Raw genomic sequence first — 18,369 nt, 5'->3', positions numbered from 1 at the left:
TCACAAAAGCAAGGTTGGTTGTCAAAGGCCATAAGCAAAAGGCAAAAGAGGTATATGTTGAGCAGCCTGCTGGTTATGTTAGAATGGTCAATAAAACAAAGTGTATAGATGGAAAAAGGCGTTGTATGGGTTGAAACAAGCTCCTAGAGCTTAGGATACTCGCATCAATTCTTATTTTATTAAGCCTGGTTTTCTGAGATGTCCATATGATCATACTCTGTACATCAAATTCAACCTTGGAAGAGATGTCCTTATTGTATGCTTGTATGTGGACGACTTGATATTTGCAGGCAATAATCCCAAACTAATTTCTAAATTCAGGGAGGCCATGATTAGTCAATTTGAGATGACAGATTTGGGATTGATGTCTTATTTTCTTGGTATTGCGATTCATCAGTTGGATGGTGGAATTTTTATCTCACAAAGCAAGTATGCAAGTGATATTCTAAAGAAGTTTAAGCTGGATGTGGCTAAACCAATGATGACCCTGGTTGAAGAAAAATTGAAATTAACCAAAGATGGTACTGGTGATTTTGTTTATGCTACTTCGAATTGGAAAAATTTAATGTTCCACATTTCCATGTAAAATACTTAAGTTTGTATAATTGTAGCATCAACTTGTATTGAAAGAAAGTTACAACTACAAATCTGAAATTGTAAGAGGAGCTCAAAACCAAAAATCAGACACTCATCTCTTGATATTTAAATTCAAAAAAAAAAAATCCCAATTTATCTCAATAGAACAACATATCTAACTTAAAGCTGAGAAATTGTTTTGATCATCGATGGGCGTGGCTTGTAAGATGCCTCCAAAGGCTTGGCCTTGCCCAAAGTTGCTCCTTGATTTTCTTCCAAATCCACCATTTCAGGCCCTGCTCTTTCCCACTCAAAGCATTGAATCAGGGTGCCCAATGTCAGCCCAACCAACCTTATGGCCATGGCAGCTCCGGGACAAATTCTCCTGCCTTTTCCAAATGGAAGAAATTTGAACCCTTCATTCCACCCTCCCTCATCCATTCCTTCAAATCTTTCTGGCTTATACTTGTTGGGCTCTTCCCAAACATTGGGGTCCCTGTGAATGGCCCAAACATTCACTAACAAAGTTGTACCTTTAGGAACCTCGTAGCCTCCTATGGTGCAATCCTCAGATGAAAAATGAGGCACAAGAGTTGGTGCCGCAGGAAATAACCTTAGTGTCTCGTTGATTATGCAGCGTAAATAAGGCAATTTGGAGAGATCGGAATCATTTAGCAGATGGCCAGGCTGCATTTTTTCTAGCTCATCTCTTGCCTTTTGCAGTACATTAGGGTGATTTAATAGGCTGGACAATGCCCACTCCATTGTCTGAGATGTGGTATGGGTTCCGGCTGATAACATTAACTACACAAGAAGTAATGTACAGTCAAATTCAATTTAGCTTTTTGAATGAATAAGAAAAGAATATGAATTAGTTTTTAGAATCAAGTTGTTGACAAATAATGTCATTTCTCTTGCTATAGATCATGAATCAATAATTTACACTTTTGACATTGATCGCAAATGAATGTCCACTAGTCAACATAGAAGGAAACTATATATTATGGGATGTGACATCTATAGACCTAAATTATATGTAGAGGCATGAAGGAACTACTTTTTTGGGTTATTGCCAATATGCACTCCTAAATTATCACCAATTTGCTTGTTACTCTCTAAATTGCTAACTTTAGAACTTCAGTATCTTATACTATTTTTTGTTGGCCCATTGGTCAAATCTACTCAGATCCAAATAACTTTTTCTAGCTTAGAAGGCTTCAAATATCCTTAATGTGTTGTTTGTCCAAATTCTCTAATTCATTGAGGGGTATTAAAATGTTTCATTCTAAAGTTGCTAAAAGAATTAATTGGTTTTATCTTATTTGGACGATTCGCCCCAAAATTGATAGTATATTATATTTAAGTATCACAATTCATAGTTCACAGTATAAACTGAAAAGCCAAAATTAAATAGGGGGTTAAATGCAAACCCCCCCCCCCCCCCCCCCCCCCCCGAGCTATTACACTAGTTGCATTTTGCACCCTAAACTATTTTAATTGACACTTTACACTAGGGATGACAATTGGATGGGTCCCGTGGGGGCACCCATCCCCTGGAGGATGGGACGGGGGATAAAATGCCCCCCCCCCATTAAATAGGGGTGGGGTATAAGGGACTATACCCTCGCCCCATCTCCCACTCTATCCCCCACTTAAATAAAATAATATATATATATATATACACACACATATATATTAATTACATATATAACATATTTGATATTATTAGTTATACTAATAATTATATATTTATATTAATTCAAATTATTGATTAGTTATACTAATATATTTATACTAAATTATTATTACATTTTTTACTATTCATACATTTATTTTATTATATAATTTTTACCAACTATATATTTATATGAAATTACTAATTATATTTTTTACTAATTATAAACTTTTTCCCCGTGGGTGGGGCGGGGCGAGGCGGGGGCGGGGGAGGGGCCCCATTGCCATTCCTACTTTACACCCTTAGTCAACTATAAAATAATAAGAAAATTAACCCAATCTAAATAATTGATGAAATGACCAATTTATCCTCCATTAAAAGCTTTTAAGTGACAAAAATACCCTTTTGATAGAAAAAATGTCACTTTAAATGGATTAATTTTCACTTCATAATAAATTTCTAATTGAAAACATATAACAATAAAATATATGATCACTTTGAATGACAATTAAAACAAAAGAAGTAGGAAAAAAAAGAAAAGGAATAAATTCAATTCAAAAATCTCATCAACCCTATTTTACTACGCACTTCAAGTTAGCCTATGTAAGAAAAGATTGTTGTCAAGGAAAAGTAAATAATTTAGGTGTTTTATTAAAATTTTTGAGCTCAATATTTTTTTTCCTAATATACAGCTTCTAATTTTGGTTCGGTATTGCAATTTTATTGCAAATATTGTGCCAAACTTATATGAAAATTTTGGGGTTCTACTCCAATTTTATGCTTGTGAAGATTCCAAGTGAAATTTTGCTGATTATATGAAGTTATAGCATTATGATGCATTGAAGAAAATTATGAGATTTTAAAAATTGCAACAGTAATCCCTCAATATTTCTCTATTTTGACTCCAATAGTCTTAATCATCACTCAAAATGATTTTTTATGTGTTACCAATTAGACTTTTTTATGTGTTAACAATTAGTAATCTTCCCCACCAAATTAGTATTTTTATCACTTAAGATTTTAATTTTTTTCGAAACAATAAGTGATTTTATAGATTAAAAAAAACTTTACAGTTTCGAGTTAAGATTCGATGGAACTATACAATCAGTGTATTTTGACACGAATGAATCAAAGTTTCTCATCTTAAATAATGCTAAAGCATATGAGATAATCCTATTACTAATATGATTATGATCCTTGCTAACTTAACAAAAGGAGCACATATGAAACAACAACTTTAAATGATGAATGTCTTCCAACAGGGTAGCCAATCTCATATCACTTAAAGTTTTTAATGGAGGATAAATTAATCATTTCATCAATTATTTGGATGAAATTAATTTTCGTGTTATTTTTTAGTTGACTAAGGGTGTAAAGTGCCTATTAAAATACTTTAGAGTGTAAAGTGCAACTAGTGTACTAGTTCGTGGGAGTTTTATGCATTTAACCCTTAAATACGGGTATAAATTGAAAGCAACCCTTTTTGTTGAGTTAATTTATCCCCGATTCTTGGCTGTCAATTGGCCTCTGTAGAAGTGGCACCAAACAAATATCGAGGCCCCTGATTCTAAATTAGGAGCCTCATTAGTTGAGTTCGTAATCGAGATTTCTGTTTTTAATTTTTCAGAGAGATTCAAAGCCTTATAAAGAGAAAAAGGGAGATTTGAGAATTCAACAAAGATTTCACGATTATCTGCCTAATAATCTTACTAACTGAGCGAATTCTGTGGGATAGTTTGTGGCTTGTCAACAACGCACATCAAACCAAACTTGCTAGGGCAATTATGTGGTGCAAACATTTGCAACTACTTACATTCTAAAAATCTGAAAATTAACTATTCGTTATGGAACATCAATGAGGCACATAATATATATATGTATATATAGTTATGTAAACGAAAGTATTACTAATAAAATATATACATTTTATTTTTTTATAACAAGAGAGAGGTAGGATTTAAAGAGGTGGAATGTTTCAATGAAAATAAAAATATTTTGTTTGAGACAACCAGTTAAAATATTGTGCCATAAGTATTACTTAATATCTATGCTCAAATGAACACTTTTTAAAATGTCTCACAGCCTCCACCGTTAACTTAGCCCCAACCGCGAGTAACTTGGTTAAGGTCTCATTATCTTATCTCATCTTTTTGTTTTATCATAACGATAATATTTTTATAATCAACTCTATTTTAATTTAGGGGAGAAAGCCATTAAAAGTGTCAGGCATGATTAACTGACAAGTATATGCTGAGAGGCAATGGTTGAATTCTTGACCTACCATCCTTACCAAGACTTTACTTTAAAGTTTTAATGGTGACCAACGGTCCAAGTGGCTGTTATCTTATCTCATCTGATTTGCTTCTGTTGTCCGTTATTGAATATTATCACGTGTATCAATTGTTAGTATATCACCTCCATCAGGGGCAGGGAGCAAGTAGCAATCTTCCCCAAATTTTAAAGGCCTTAATTTGGCCAACAAAACAAAATTTAAAAAATGTACAACCAATATTAGCATACAATAACATGTATTTTTTGTTAAGAAGAGACTGATTTTTAACATTCTTGTAATAAAGTTGTGCAGATTATTTTGTGATGAATTTTACTTTATTACAAGTGTTGTACACTTTTGAGATAGTTATATTGACAACTCTTTCTATCCCATGGAGCATCGCAAGGCCATCACTTCCACGTTGTTGAATCCTAAACTTTTGACAGTAACTTGTAAAACGATATTTTTCGTTTGTTTAAGTTATCCTCATGTGTCCATAAATTTTGTGATCTAGATTCCTAAATCTATATAAGCGGAAAAGATTGTTAAAACCTTATATATTGTCACATGCCACTAAAGATTCTTTGATTATTTTATGGTTTAAAATGATAGATACAGCCATAAATTGATATGTTACTTAGGGACAAGAATTCGGTATAATTGTATTTTGTACAATTTCGTCCAATCCTTGTACAAGTTTAAATTTTTTAGTGTACAAATATATCATAATATTGTACTGAATATGCATCAAATATTTTATTAATGTACACTACTTTTACTTTGAATATAATAATATAATGTAATTATACACCAAATAATGTAAAAAGTGTAATAACTAGATTGAACCATACCAAACTTCAACCTCACTAGCCCCTCTCCCGTTACGTACGTTAGAGAACCACGACAAGATTTTACCCAATTTACATGTTGATGGTTGCCCCAACTTACCAGTCACCACTAGATATTGACACATTTAATGTTGAAATCATGTGTACACCCAAACAAAACCAAATTTTTGGAAAGACTTTGACTAAATTTCTTCCCTAGACACCAACACTGAAGTTAGTGGCATATACCATTTCCCCACTCACCACTAGATCCGGTGCCTTTGTGCTGTCGGAGGTGTTTTCTACAGTTCAGATCAGACCACAACATGAAGCTACAATTTGATCATTTCAAAATTCAGATCGAATTTGAACCATGAAAAGCATGCGGTTGCATCTACACCGCACAAGCACTGCATCCCTCATCACTAGTCTTAGCCCTACCACTAAATATGGCTAGACAATTTGTGCTGCTGCTGCTGCTACATGGGTGAGATGACCTTGTCCTAATGAATTATAGACCAATTTGTAAAAGAGATTCAAGTAGAAGAGACTTACTTGTATAATTCCTTTAACAATTTCGTCAGTGTAGTATTCGGGTTCTGCTTCTTGTAGAGATAACAATTTTTGAATAATTGTTTTCCTTCTCTCTGTCGAACAAGAACCGTCTTCTGCTACCTCTTTCCGCGTTTGATCAATCAGGCCCTGAAGAAACTCGTCCCTTTTCTGGTGCAAACTGATTACACCTTTCTCCAACCCTCCATAGCCAACCCACCTCAAGATTGGAATATAATCACAAAGATCAGTGAGTGCTCGCGGTGAAAATATATCACCTGGCTGATCAGATGGCCATCTTTTTCCAGCAGCTATTTTCATTATCACGTTGAATAATAACTCCCGGAACAAAGAACTCATGTCCTTAACTTTCCAGGTTTTCTCATCAGAGTTATTTGAAAACAATTTTTTGATGATGAAATGGATTTCTTCGGTCCAGATGGAGGATAAACGCTGGAGTTGAATCGAAGAAAACATATGGATGGTTGTGACTCGGCGGAGATTTCGCCAGTGATCTCCATAAGGGGAGATTATGAGAGCAGTTGAGTTGTAGCCAAGGTATTTACTGGAAACTGACTCAGGCCGGTTTGCGAAAATAATATCATTCGTCTTGGTTAAGCATTCCTCTGCAAGAGATGGTGAGGAAACGACAAGGAAAGGACGAATCCCAAAATGAAGGGAAATCAGGGGACCATATTTGATGGAGAGCTTTTGCAGGGCAAGGTGAGGGGCAGTCTTCACAAGGTGAAGATGGCCCAAAATTGGAAGAGCTGGAGGACTTGGAGGCCGCAGTTTTCTGTTCTTTTTTCGGAGATACTGATACTTTACAGCAATCAAGAATATGAAGAGACCTAGAATGGTGTAGAGTAACTCCATGATCAAGGCTCAAGATGCAAGAAGCAAGGAGAAAGATGTTTGTCGTTGACTTTATATGCAGTGTAGTAATTTTGCATTTGGCCACTCTCTGATCACCAGTATCAGTTGTTTCATACATGAGCATCAATCAATATTAATTCAATAAATAGGGGGTGGGATGGGTCGGGTCGGGTTAGATGATAAGACGGGAGAACCATAAGTAAGAGATTTTGGTTCAAAATCTCTCTCTTACTGAAAGTTACAACATTAATTCAAAAAATATGGACAATAAGCCAACAAATCTAGGTACTAAGATGACATCATTAAAACACATAATACTCGATCCGTCTCATTTGACTTGTCATGTATAACTTTGCACATAGATTAAGGAATTTGATTTTTGACCAACCAACAAGTAAATGTTTCCATAATTACCACTTAACTTGAATTCAAACTTTGTTTGTTGCTTTTGAATTTGAGAATTTTATAATAGTTTGTAAAGGATTTAATGCTAAAACATGATGCTAATACTCTTTTTTTTGGAAAATTGAATGAAGGGTAAAATGGGAGAAATTGGTCTCTTTTTATTTTTCTCTTTTAGGCTACGACAAATAATTTGGGACAAATTAAAATAGCAAACATAATAAAATGAGACGGAGGAAGTACTTTTTTCCCTCATTAATAGTTGTCTTACAATAAATATCATTTATTTTGAAGTTCACCCCATAATTAAGGAGCATAAATTGCATAGTGGAGTTGCTTTGACAAGTGACCATTGAAGAGAGTCCTTCTTGCAGCTGTCATGCTTCACTTCATTTTTCATGTGCGGTAATAGCTGGACAATTTTGAAATGAATACAGAGAGTGGATAAGATTGAAACGTGGGCCGATGAGTTTTGGTTCCTTGTATCATGTTTCTACATTCTGGTGCTTTCCAAATGCTTTAATGCTGCTGACTGCTGAATAAAGACATTTTGGGAAGCACATGTTTCTACATTTTGGTGCTTCCCAAATTTGGGATCATGCATGATGTAATTTAACATTTTAAATTCAGAAATTAGTGGGTTTTTAATTTAAGTTAATAGCATTTGATTGAACATAATCAAAGTCAGAGCGCAAAAGTGTAATAGTGGTACAAACCTAAAATAATCAAAATTGAAATAGTTTAAACCATATGCACGTAATAATCTAAATTTTGCGCATCTTTCCAGAGATATTTGCTGGCAGGATCCAATATTTTTATAGTATATATGACCAGCCCCAATACTTCAGTGGCATCAAACAAAGGTTGTGAGTTGTCTTAATCTTATTTGCTTTCGAAAAAATTTTATTGGCATCAACAAACTCTATCTTCAGAAATCCAAAAGACAAAAAGTATACGTCTTTCTTGCCCAAAATGCAAAAGATCAAACATCATGACTATATTTCATAAATCCTGAATTCCATGTAATGTAACCCAAAGAAAAAAAGAAAAAAAAATTTATTGTAATCACCATTCACAAATTTCCATCGGTGGATAGATAAACCTTTTTGGCCTTTATATTCTCAACTCTGTTTATACAAACCTTGGCAGTATGATATTACCAAAGAAGTGTGTCAAACATCAAATTTCAAGAAAAGGGAAAAAATTAAAAAAAATTAAAAAAAGAAGATGAAGAACTTACCACCACAATAAGTTACTGGAAGTGCCAGTGGCAGTGGACTTGGGCGAAATAATCTTTTTTTTTCCCTAAATTTGTTGGAGGAAATAGAGCAAATGAGCAAAATAGTGCCTCAACTTTTTTCCTAAACCATTTTAGTGCTTCAACTCTTAACTTTAGCTAACTAAGTCCTCGAAGCATTTTGTGGTAGCCAATTTCGTCCTTGTGTGATTTTTTTTTTTTTTTTTTGTCGACACAGGGGTGTCCGAGTCAATTCTTACGGGGCCCGACTAATTCCCTGCGGCCCGGGTCCGGCGCCCCAATCCGGCCCGAACACGTTAAGTGCGCGGAGAAATCCAGCGTAGCGGAGACTCGAACTTGTGACCTCAAAGTTCACTGGTGAGAGGCGCTGCCGCTGGACCATTCACGCGGGGGTTTGTCCTTGTGTGATTGAGCCACCCAAATTTTACATTTTCTCCATAGACTAGCTAGTCAACCGTCAAATATGCATGCTCTATAGTGGTGGAATGAATTGTTCATGATGTGAATTGTGCCCTTAAGAGTAGATAGATTAAGAAAGAATTGGAAGATTAGTACGAGCTGAGACTTAGATCGGAAATTTTTTGCTAGGACGAGTCATTTGCTAGTGGTTTACTGTTGTAGTTGACTAGCTAGATTGTGTTTATTTAGAGTGTATTGAATAGTTTAGTAGTGTATAACTTTTTTTTTTTTTTTTTGGTATTGGCCATTGGAACTTAATAAAAATTGATATTTTCGGGGGTAAAGGAAGAGGCCAAGCCATCTACTTTATGACGAAGCCATCTTCGAAATGCATGTTCAGGGGACTCCAAGGTTCCAATTAAAAAGCAAAGTGTCCGTCCTCCTTAATCGCGCTAAGCACATATTTGTTCATGTTTCAAAAAAAAAAAAAAAAAAAGGATCGAAGGCAAAGAAAATAGGAATATTTTGAAGAAAACCTTTTCCCAGAATCAGATGCTACCATCATCAAAAAATCAACTTGTACAATGACCAATAATTGGAATTTGGAATTTCGTGGTTGGGGCACCGGATCATGGCAAAGCGAGTTGCTTATTGCCATTGTTCTAAGATAACACATAAAAACTTCCTGGAAAAATGCCAACCTTGCAAGGAGATTTCATCGATGCTGTCAATCTATGTGTCTGGATAGTAGATTATTTAGTATAATTTTTTGAAAAAATACTGAAACACTTTTTTGATATGATGCATATAAGATAAAATGATGGTATATCACTTTTTTTATGTGATATATATAAAATAAAAAGATAATTGAAAAATGTATTAATGTAAGAAAATGAATTTTTTAATTAATTCACTATCCAAACAAACTAATTACTGAGTGTTGAACAGCTGGTGACTTAATCACCTAATGAACTAAAGTTGAGGGACATAAACTTTTGAACGAAAAAATTGAGGGACTATTTTAATCATTTGGGTAGGGACTATTAAAGCAAAACGGAGGGTCGGAAGGTAGAGGTTGGAAACTGAATCAACTTTCCTCAACTTCCTCCCCCAACGAAAGTACCATCCTAGTCGGGCATTCTCCTAAAATAGGTTAGAATAAGAATAGAAGTAGATATAAAAAAAAAAGTGACAAATGTAAAAAAAAAAAATAGACTTGGGGTCAAGTTGCTCTGTGGAGAAAGAAAAATTATGTGAAAGCACAAAATAGAAACATAAAAAGTCGAAATATTTCTAACTTCAGCTAAGTTAATCCATCAATGCATTTGCTTAAACAACTCCTTCAAGCCATTTGCACTTCTCTTGTCAAGTGCATGTATCTAGTAATATACCAGACAAATCATCAAATTTGTGGGAAGTTTCTGTTTTTCTGTGGGAAGTAGCACGGAAAATGCACAGCAATCCAGAACACGGAAAAAATGAGACTTAGGATGCTGTAGAGTAACTCCATTCAAGATGCAACTAGCAAGAAGAAAGAGAGAAGTTTGGTGTTGACTTTATACTGAATAAGTTAAGGTTTATCACTTCATTTTTCATGTGTGGATTTTCTTTTGATGCAAGTATTGGACGATTGTTAACTGAAAATAGACAAGAGTAGATAAGACTGTGACAGGGAGCAGTTTTAGAATTTTAGTCCTTTCTATCAGCCATTAGAAAATAATATAAGGTTGCTACTTGTTGATTATAGACGTTCAAACTTTTTAAAAGTCTCATTGAACTGTTTTTTCTATCAAACTGCATGCTAAACATTTTAAAAGTTTTATTTTGCCCAGTCAACGACTTTTTGTACCAAAATAGCCTATTAAACTCTTGAAAGTGATTCATCTTGACTATTTTGTTAAATTCTACCATTAAGATAGATGAACGTTTGTCATGTGAGCCCGACTTAAATGGACAATTTCATCATTGTGCGCCTAAAATCCATCTGCCCCAATGGATTAAACTATTCAATCACTTTTTAAAACACCTAAATCCCAAAATAAAATCTCGATCGTGATAGAAACTATTTTTGGCCCTATCCAAAATAGAATTTGTGGTTTTCCTGAAGCTATAAATTTTTTTAATTGATTTGGACATATAGATTGTGGGTGTGAAATAACAAAATTATCCATTTAAAATAGGACTACATGGCAAACATTTTATCTATCTTAAGAGTAGAATCTAACAAAACGATCTAGATAAATCACTTGAAAAGTTTAGTAGGTTATTTGGTTCAAAAAGTAGTTGAATGGGTACAATAAATTTATTTTTTTTTAAAAAATTAGTGGACCATTTAGTACCAAAAAAAGTTACAAGAGTAAAATGAAGCTATTGAAAAGTTTGAAAACCTTTGACGTAACTTACCCTTAAAAAACAAAAAAAGATCGAGTATAATAATACTGCAAACTTCTTGGTTTACTAATGTAAAATAAAATGTTGCCAAATGTGTAAGAGTACAAAACTTAAACAATCAGAAATGGAATGGTCAACAAAGATTTACACACTAATCAAATTTTTGTACATTTTACTGTAGGAAAATAAACCAAGCTATTTTAGTTTCCTAATTCTTTTTGGTATCTTATTTGTTTAGTTTCCATATTAGATTAGGAAATCTCAAGTCAGTTTCCAAATAAGTTTTGGTTTACAACTGTATTTGCTTTAGGAAATTTTTGAGTCTATAAATACTAATAGTCTAGTAGGTTATTGTGTGGAGAGTTGAGTTGAGTCTAGAGATTAGGCCTGAGAGAAATCGGGGCTTGGAGCTTGTTCATGAAATTAAAGTGTGGATCCGCATTATTTGTACAATTGTCACGTTTTTATCTTCGATGGTTAAAGCGATTTTGAGGCTTAGAGGTCAATGATGAAGAATTTTTTTCCAAAATATTAGAGTTTGGAATATTGTCGAGACAGGATATATGGAACCGGTAGCAGATATAGAATTATCAAGCGATGCAGTTAAAGAATTAGAGAGAAATAGACAGTTGGATTGCAAGGCAATGTGCTATCTCAACACTTAAGTCCAGTTGCATGTTGCAAAAAAATTTATACATGCAAAGTCGGCAAAAGACGCTTGGACAATTTTAGTGAACTCAAATCGAGGTGCTAACGTGAGAAAAATTAGATTGCAAGAACTTAGGAGACAATTTGAGTTGACCCAGATGAAATCCACGGAGTCAGTTAAAGATTTCATTGGTACAATTAAAGAAATTGTCAATGATATGGAGTCCAATAGTGAGAATTTAGAAGAGGTTAGAGTTGTTAAAAAAGTTTTGAGATCTCTAACTGCTAAATTTCACACCAAGAAGACAGTCCTTGAAGCCACAAAGGACCTTGACAATTTGTCACTTGCTGAATTGGAAGGTGAATTGCTGACGTATGAGATGTTCCTAAATCAGCAGCCATCAGATAAAGTAGAGGAGGTGTTACAAGCCAAGGTGGATCGCCCAAAAGGAAAAGAGGAGGTAAATCATATGGACACAAATCAAAATGTCCAATGTTATAATTGTGGTAAAATTGGTCATTATCAGAATGAATGTTGGTCCAATAAAGAGGTGCACGCTAAAGTGGCTGAAAATTGTAGTGATAGAGAGGAGACCTTGTTGTTTTCTAGTTCTACATCTAAAGAGTCTATGAAGAATGATTGGTTTATTGATTCTGGTTGTAGTAATCATATGTGCGGTAAAAAAGAGATGTTTTCTTACCTAGATGAATCTTTTCATGCATCTATGAGATTTGGAAACGATGAAAAAGTGTCTGTTCTTGGAAAAGGAAAAATCAGAATTATCTTGCAAGATAGGTCTTCGAATTTTATTTCTGATATTTTCTGTGTGCCAAGTTTATATCATAATTTGTTGAGTTTGGGACAATTATCTGAGAAAGGTTATGATCCGCATTTTAAATATGGTGAGGGCACCATAAGTGATGGAAAATTGGGATTAATTGCCAAGGTAAAGATGAATCGTAGTCGTCTGTGGCCTTTTTCCCTTAACTGTGATGATTTACCTTGCTTTAATTCCGTGACTTGTGATAATTCTTGGTTATGGCATATGTGTTTTGGGCATTTGAATTTTGGGAGTTTGAATTTTCTTGAAATAAAGAAATTAGTTATTGAGTTGCCTTCTATTGAGTTTCTTGACAAGAAGTGCGAGTCTTGTATTTTGAAAAAGAAGCACAAGGATCCTTTTCCAAAAGGCAAGGCTTGGAGGGCTAATCGACCACTTGAATTGATTCACTCAGATTTATGCTCAGTTGAAGTTCCTTCCAATGGTGGTAGTAAATATTTATTACCTTCATTGATGATTTTCGGCAGGAAGACATGAGTGTATTTTTTAAGAAATAAATCTGATGCATGTGATGTGTTTAAAAAATTCAAATATTATGTAGAGAAGCAGAGTGGCTATTTTATTAAAACTTTGAGAACTAACAAAGGCACTGAGTATCTTGTTTGTGATGACTATTTGGTGGAAAGTGGCATAAAACATCAATTGAAAGCTAGATATACACCGTAACAAAATGGTGTGACTAAAAGGAAGAACAGGACTGTGATGGACATGGTGAGGTCTATGCTGCACTCCAAAGGTATTCCTAAATCCTTTTGGGCAGAAGTAGTATCTTGTGCTATTTATGTTTTGAACAAGTGCCCTGTTAGATGCAACTTTGGGAAGACCCCACAAGAAGTTTGGACTGGTATGAAACTGGATATTTCTCACTTCAGGGTATTTGGTTGTCTTGCATATGCGCATGTTCCAGATCATTTGAGGAAGAAATTGGATGACAAAGCAGAGAAGTGTATTTTTATTGGATATAGTCATAAAACTAAGGGATATAAGTTATTCAATCCAAACACATGAAAGGTGATTATTAGCAGAGATGTGACTTTTGATGAACATGGAGTTTGGAATTGGTCCAAACAAGACCCTGAGGCATTGCTAAAGTATCCATCCATTTCTCCCATTATGGGACCGAGTGCTAATAAGCAAGCAGTGGAGCAAGTTGTTCAGCCTCATGGTGATCCCTCACCTTCCATTATTCAGGTTGAGACATCCAGTCAACCATAGAAAGAACGCCGCATGCCAGCCCGATTTGATGATTATGCTGTTGGTAAAGATAATGATTTAACTAATGAAGAGATTGTGAATTTTGCTCTTTTTGCAAATTGTGAGCCTGTCTCATAGCTGCCAAAGATGATCATTGGGTTCGTGCAATGGATGAAGAAATTCATGCCATTGCGAAAAATGATACATAGGAATTGACCACTATCCCACCTGAAAGGAAGCCAATTGGAGTGAAATGGGTATATAAGACCAAATATAAGCCAACAGGAGAGGTGGATCGCTTCAAAGCTGTGAGATTTTGAAAAAAAGAATTTTAAATTCTTTTCTCGTTTTGCGTGCATTAAATAATATTTTGACCTACTCTAGTTTAAATCCTTTAATTTATAAGGTATTTTTATGGTAGAGTTAAATTTTAATTGTTTGTTTTATATTGTGGTACGTGTTTAGTTATATTACATTTTGGTAGTGTGGCTCACTAGTAAGTGTGTATTAAATTTAGTGGACATGAACGGATGTTATATACTTAGGAATATATGCCTAGAAGTGTTAAGAGTGAGTTAGAGGAACACCACATAGATGAGTGATTAGAAACTAAGAAGAAAGATCAAGAGATAAGTAATAGTCAAAGTAGTGCCACGTATCGCATTTTCATTTAGTCTTGGAACACTTAAGTCTTTATCTTTATCACTTCATTTGGAGTACAAAAACTCTTCATTCTTTCTTCTCCAAGCTGGCCGAACCTCAAGAGGAGTAAAACCAAGCAAGTTAAGTCCATTTTTCCTTTGATTTCCTTCACCAAATTTTGAGAGATTTCTTTCAATTGCCAAAATCTACTCTGATTAACCTTGCATCTAAGGTGATAGCAAGCTAAAGGTGGAGTGTTTTGAGAAGAAAAGGGTTTGTTTTACTTGTTTTCCAGGTGTTGGAAGATATAATCATTAGAAGCTCCTTTTGTTCTTTAATCTTGTGATTAAGTTGTTGGATAACTTGATTTTGATTGATTTTATGGAGATTCTTGCAATTTTAGGGTTGGGATGATAAATTTCAGTTTTATTGATATTTTTCAGATTTTATATAAGTTATTTCATCTTTGATTTGGCATGTATATGATTGGTAGAAACTAGTTTAGTGTTAAGGTGGAATTTCTAGCTTTTAATAGCAATTAGTGATAGTTATATGCAAAATTTAGCTTAAGAAGTGAAATTTCAGCTTTTGTTAAGTTTGTAATTTTGATATAGGTTGTCCAATCATATTAGAGGGTGGTTGAGTTTTGATATACATGTTTACTGTTGACCTTGGTCGATCAATCCTTGGTTTTGATGATTAACAAACCAAAATGTAGATTTGGTCTAATGTTTTTATGTGAGAAATTTGTTAGAATCAGGTTCAATGGTGTCAAGGAAAGAAAACCAACCAAATGAAGAAGCAAAATCAGGTCACTCATGTCGGACGGCCAAAAGGAAACTATCGGACGTCCGAAAGGATGAAGAACATCAAGAAGGAAACTCTGTCGGACGCTCGTGAGGAAGCATCGGACGTCCGGAAGGATCGGACGCACGCCTCGGACGCACATCGATCGCATCGGACGTCCGAGAAATTTCGCAAAGATTTGATGACTCTCTGCCTACGTTCGGACGCAGGGTTCGGACGTCCGACAGGTGGTTCGGACGTCTGACAGGCACCTGTCGGACGTCCGACAGGCCAACGGCTAGTTTTGACAGCAATTAATATTTGACCGTTGGAGAGTCTTTTGGAGCCATTTCTCACCTTTTATAAAAACCCCAAAGCACAAGAAGACTAGAGACTTTTGCCAACACAAAATACAAGCTTACAAGTGAGATTTTTGAGTAGAAAGATTCTTTGTTGGTTGTATAAGGGGTTGGGAAAGTTGGGTTGTGAGGTTGCTCAAGTGAAAACCTTGGTGAAGGTGAACCTATCACTTGGAGTGGTAAAACCTTGGTGAAGGTTGCCTCATTTGTATAAAATAGTTCTTAATTGGATGAGTGATCTTTCAAGTGTAGGTTGTTGAGGGTTAACTAGAATAGTTATAAAATTCCTTGGCTCAACCAAAGTGTGTTTGGGGTGAGGAAGGAGTGACCCTTCACTTGTACATCTTGGTTAGCATCGCCATCAATTGAAGAGGCTATTGGATTGATATTTGGTTTGCATTTCTTATCTTTTCTCTTTAATTAAGTTTTCTTTATTGTGCTTAAATTTGATATATCTTTGTGCATCATTGTGAAATTGTTTGTACTCATTGGGTTGCACCGGGCTCTTACAATTGGTATCAGAGCTTGGTCTCTTTTGATCAAGCTTAACCGCTTAGAGTAAAGATCATGGCAACCATAAAAGTTTCTTTTTTAGAAGGGCAATCTATTGATAGACCACCTATGTTTAATGGTTCTCATTTTAGCATGTGGAAACAAAGAATGATGATTTTCTTACAATCTGTTTACATTGAATTATGGTATGTGGTAGAAGATGGTCCTTATGAATCTAGAATAGTTGACTCTATCACCAATTTGAGTAGATTAAACACTAGACAAGAATTGAATGAAAAAGACAAGAGATACCTTTTTTTGAATGCCAAGGCCATGTGTATATTGTACAATGCATTAGATGTAAATGAATCTAGTAGGATTAAAGGTTGTAAATCAGCTAAAGATATTTGGGATAAATTGTGTGTATTTCATGAAGGTAATCAAGATATTAAAGAACAAAAGAAATCTTTACTTGTTTCTCAATATGAATTTTTCAAAATGCATCCTCTTGAAAATGTTGATAAGATGTGTAGTAGATTTTGTGACATTATTGAAGATCTTAAATTGCTTGGAAAAGAATATTCTTTGGGTGAGAAAAATAGAAAGATTTTGAATGCCTTGCCAAAAGAATGGGAAAACAAAATAAATGCTATAGAAGAGGCAAAGGATTTAAATTCTATGTCCATTGAATCTCTTGTGGATACCCTAACCTCTTATGAATTAAAGCTGGAATTCAAAGTGCAAGAGGAAGAAAATGCAAGAATGTATAAGAGAGGCATAGCTTTTAAAGCATCTCAAGTGGGGGATAACCCATCCTTCATGGGTAATGAAATCATGGAAGTGGACAATGATATAACTCCTCACATCAAAAGTTTCAAGAAGATCTTCAACAAGAGATGTTCAAGAGGAGATTGCAAAATTACATGGGATGAATGCAATTCAAAAAGAGAAAAAGAAGAGTTGGCCCAAATGGCACTAATGGCCGTTGGAGAAGATGAGGTAAGTTCTTATCACTCTTCTTGTGATGAAGATAATGAAGATGATGATGTGAAAACTCTTATGATTAAAATGCATAAAAGTTTGAAAAAATCTTATGCTAAAAATAAAGATTTGAAAACAAAAATAAATGATTCGTTGGAAGAAAACTCCAAACTTTTTCAAGAAAACAAATGTTTGAGAATGGAAAATGATGATTTAAAAAATCAAAAAGGTGTTTTTGATTGCAAAAATAATTTGAAAAGGAAGTTGGAAGAGAAAACAAAGTTTTATGAAAAAATGTTGGAGGAACAAAATTTGTTAAAGAAAAGAATTAATGACTTGAACGAGATTCTCCAAAATGAAAAACAAAAGTTTTCTCAAACAAAAGAAAGCAAATCTTTTCAAGGCACAAATAAGTTTGCTAAGAAAATTAGTTGCATTAAATCCACTTATGTGCAAAATACTTCTATCATGTGTCACTTTTGTTGCCAATTTGGACACATGCAAAATGATTGCTATGTAAAGAAAAATATGAGAAAAGGTATGAAATCCATGTGGATTGCTAGATCATGTTGTAATAACTCCCGAGGACCCTATTATGGTCTTGACTTGAAAAATAAAGGGGGAGTTTGCTTTTTGATTGATGCCAAAAGGGGGAGTAGGATTTATTGAAATTTCTTTGCATGTTGGCACTTTCTAAGGGGGAGCTTTATTTGAACTTATTTGATAAAAGAAATCTTCATTTTGTTTGTCATCATCAAAAAGGGGGAGATTGTTGACCTTGGTCGATCAATCCTTGGTTTTGATGATTAACAAACCAAAATGTAGATTTGGTCTAATGTTTTTATGTGAGAAATTTGTTAGAATCAGGTTCAATGGTGTCAAGGAAAGAAAACCAACCAAATGAAGAAGCAAAATCAGGTCACTCATGTCGGACGGCCAAAAGGAAACTATCGGACGTCCGAAAGGATGAAGAACATCAAGAAGGAAACTCTGTCGGACGCTCGTGAGGAAGCATCGGACGTCCGGAAGGATCGGACGCACGCCTCGGACGCACATCGATCGCATCGGACGTCCGAGAAATTTCGCAAAGATTTGATGACTCTCTGCCTACGTTCGGACGCAGGGTTCGGACGTCCGACAGGTGGTTCGGACGTCTGACAGGCACCTGTCGGACGTCCGACAGGCCAACGGCTAGTT

At 34.9% G+C, this 18,369-nt stretch overlaps 2 protein-coding genes across 2 annotated transcripts; one reads left to right on the top strand and one right to left on the bottom strand.

Moving 5' to 3' along the window:
- Positions 1 to 596: 596 nt before the first annotated feature.
- Positions 597 to 6,876, bottom strand: LOC140009475 (cytochrome P450 81Q32-like). Its single transcript, XM_072055182.1, has 2 exons — positions 5,906 to 6,876; positions 597 to 1,380 (listed from the first exon to the last, which is right to left on the bottom strand). The coding sequence occupies exons 1-2, from the start codon at positions 6,776 to 6,778 to the stop codon at positions 757 to 759; spliced, it is 1,497 nt and encodes a 498-aa protein (XP_071911283.1). The 5' UTR covers positions 6,779 to 6,876; the 3' UTR covers positions 597 to 756.
- Positions 6,877 to 12,034: 5,158 nt separating this feature from the next.
- LOC140038801 (uncharacterized) lies at positions 12,035 to 13,933 on the top strand. Its single transcript, XM_072084141.1, has 2 exons — positions 12,035 to 12,823; positions 13,730 to 13,933. The coding sequence occupies exons 1-2, from the start codon at positions 12,035 to 12,037 to the stop codon at positions 13,931 to 13,933; spliced, it is 993 nt and encodes a 330-aa protein (XP_071940242.1).
- Positions 13,934 to 18,369: the final 4,436 nt, after the last annotated feature.

Source organism: Coffea arabica, chromosome 1c (assembly GCF_036785885.1).
Source record: "Coffea arabica cultivar ET-39 chromosome 1c, Coffea Arabica ET-39 HiFi, whole genome shotgun sequence".
Classification (NCBI taxonomy): domain Eukaryota; kingdom Viridiplantae; phylum Streptophyta; class Magnoliopsida; order Gentianales; family Rubiaceae; genus Coffea; species Coffea arabica.
This window is presented reverse-complemented; position numbering and strand designations above follow the sequence as displayed.

What these genes read in the sequence shown, in the direction of transcription:
- LOC140038801 (XM_072084141.1), top strand. Translation starts at nt 12,035, where the DNA reads ATGAAATCCACGGAGTCAGTTAAAGATTTCATTGGTACAATTAAAGAA. An exon ending in AATTGGGATTAATTGCCAAG is followed by an intron (nt 12,824 to 13,729) that starts GTAAAGATGAAT and finishes AACACATGAAAG; the next exon opens with GTGATTATTAGCAGAGATGT.
- LOC140009475 (XM_072055182.1), bottom strand. Translation starts at nt 6,778, where the DNA reads ATGGAGTTACTCTACACCATTCTAGGTCTCTTCATATTCTTGATTGCT. An exon ending in TTGTTAAAGGAATTATACAA is followed by an intron (nt 1,381 to 5,905) that starts GTAAGTCTCTTC and finishes CTTCTTGTGTAG; the next exon opens with TTAATGTTATCAGCCGGAAC.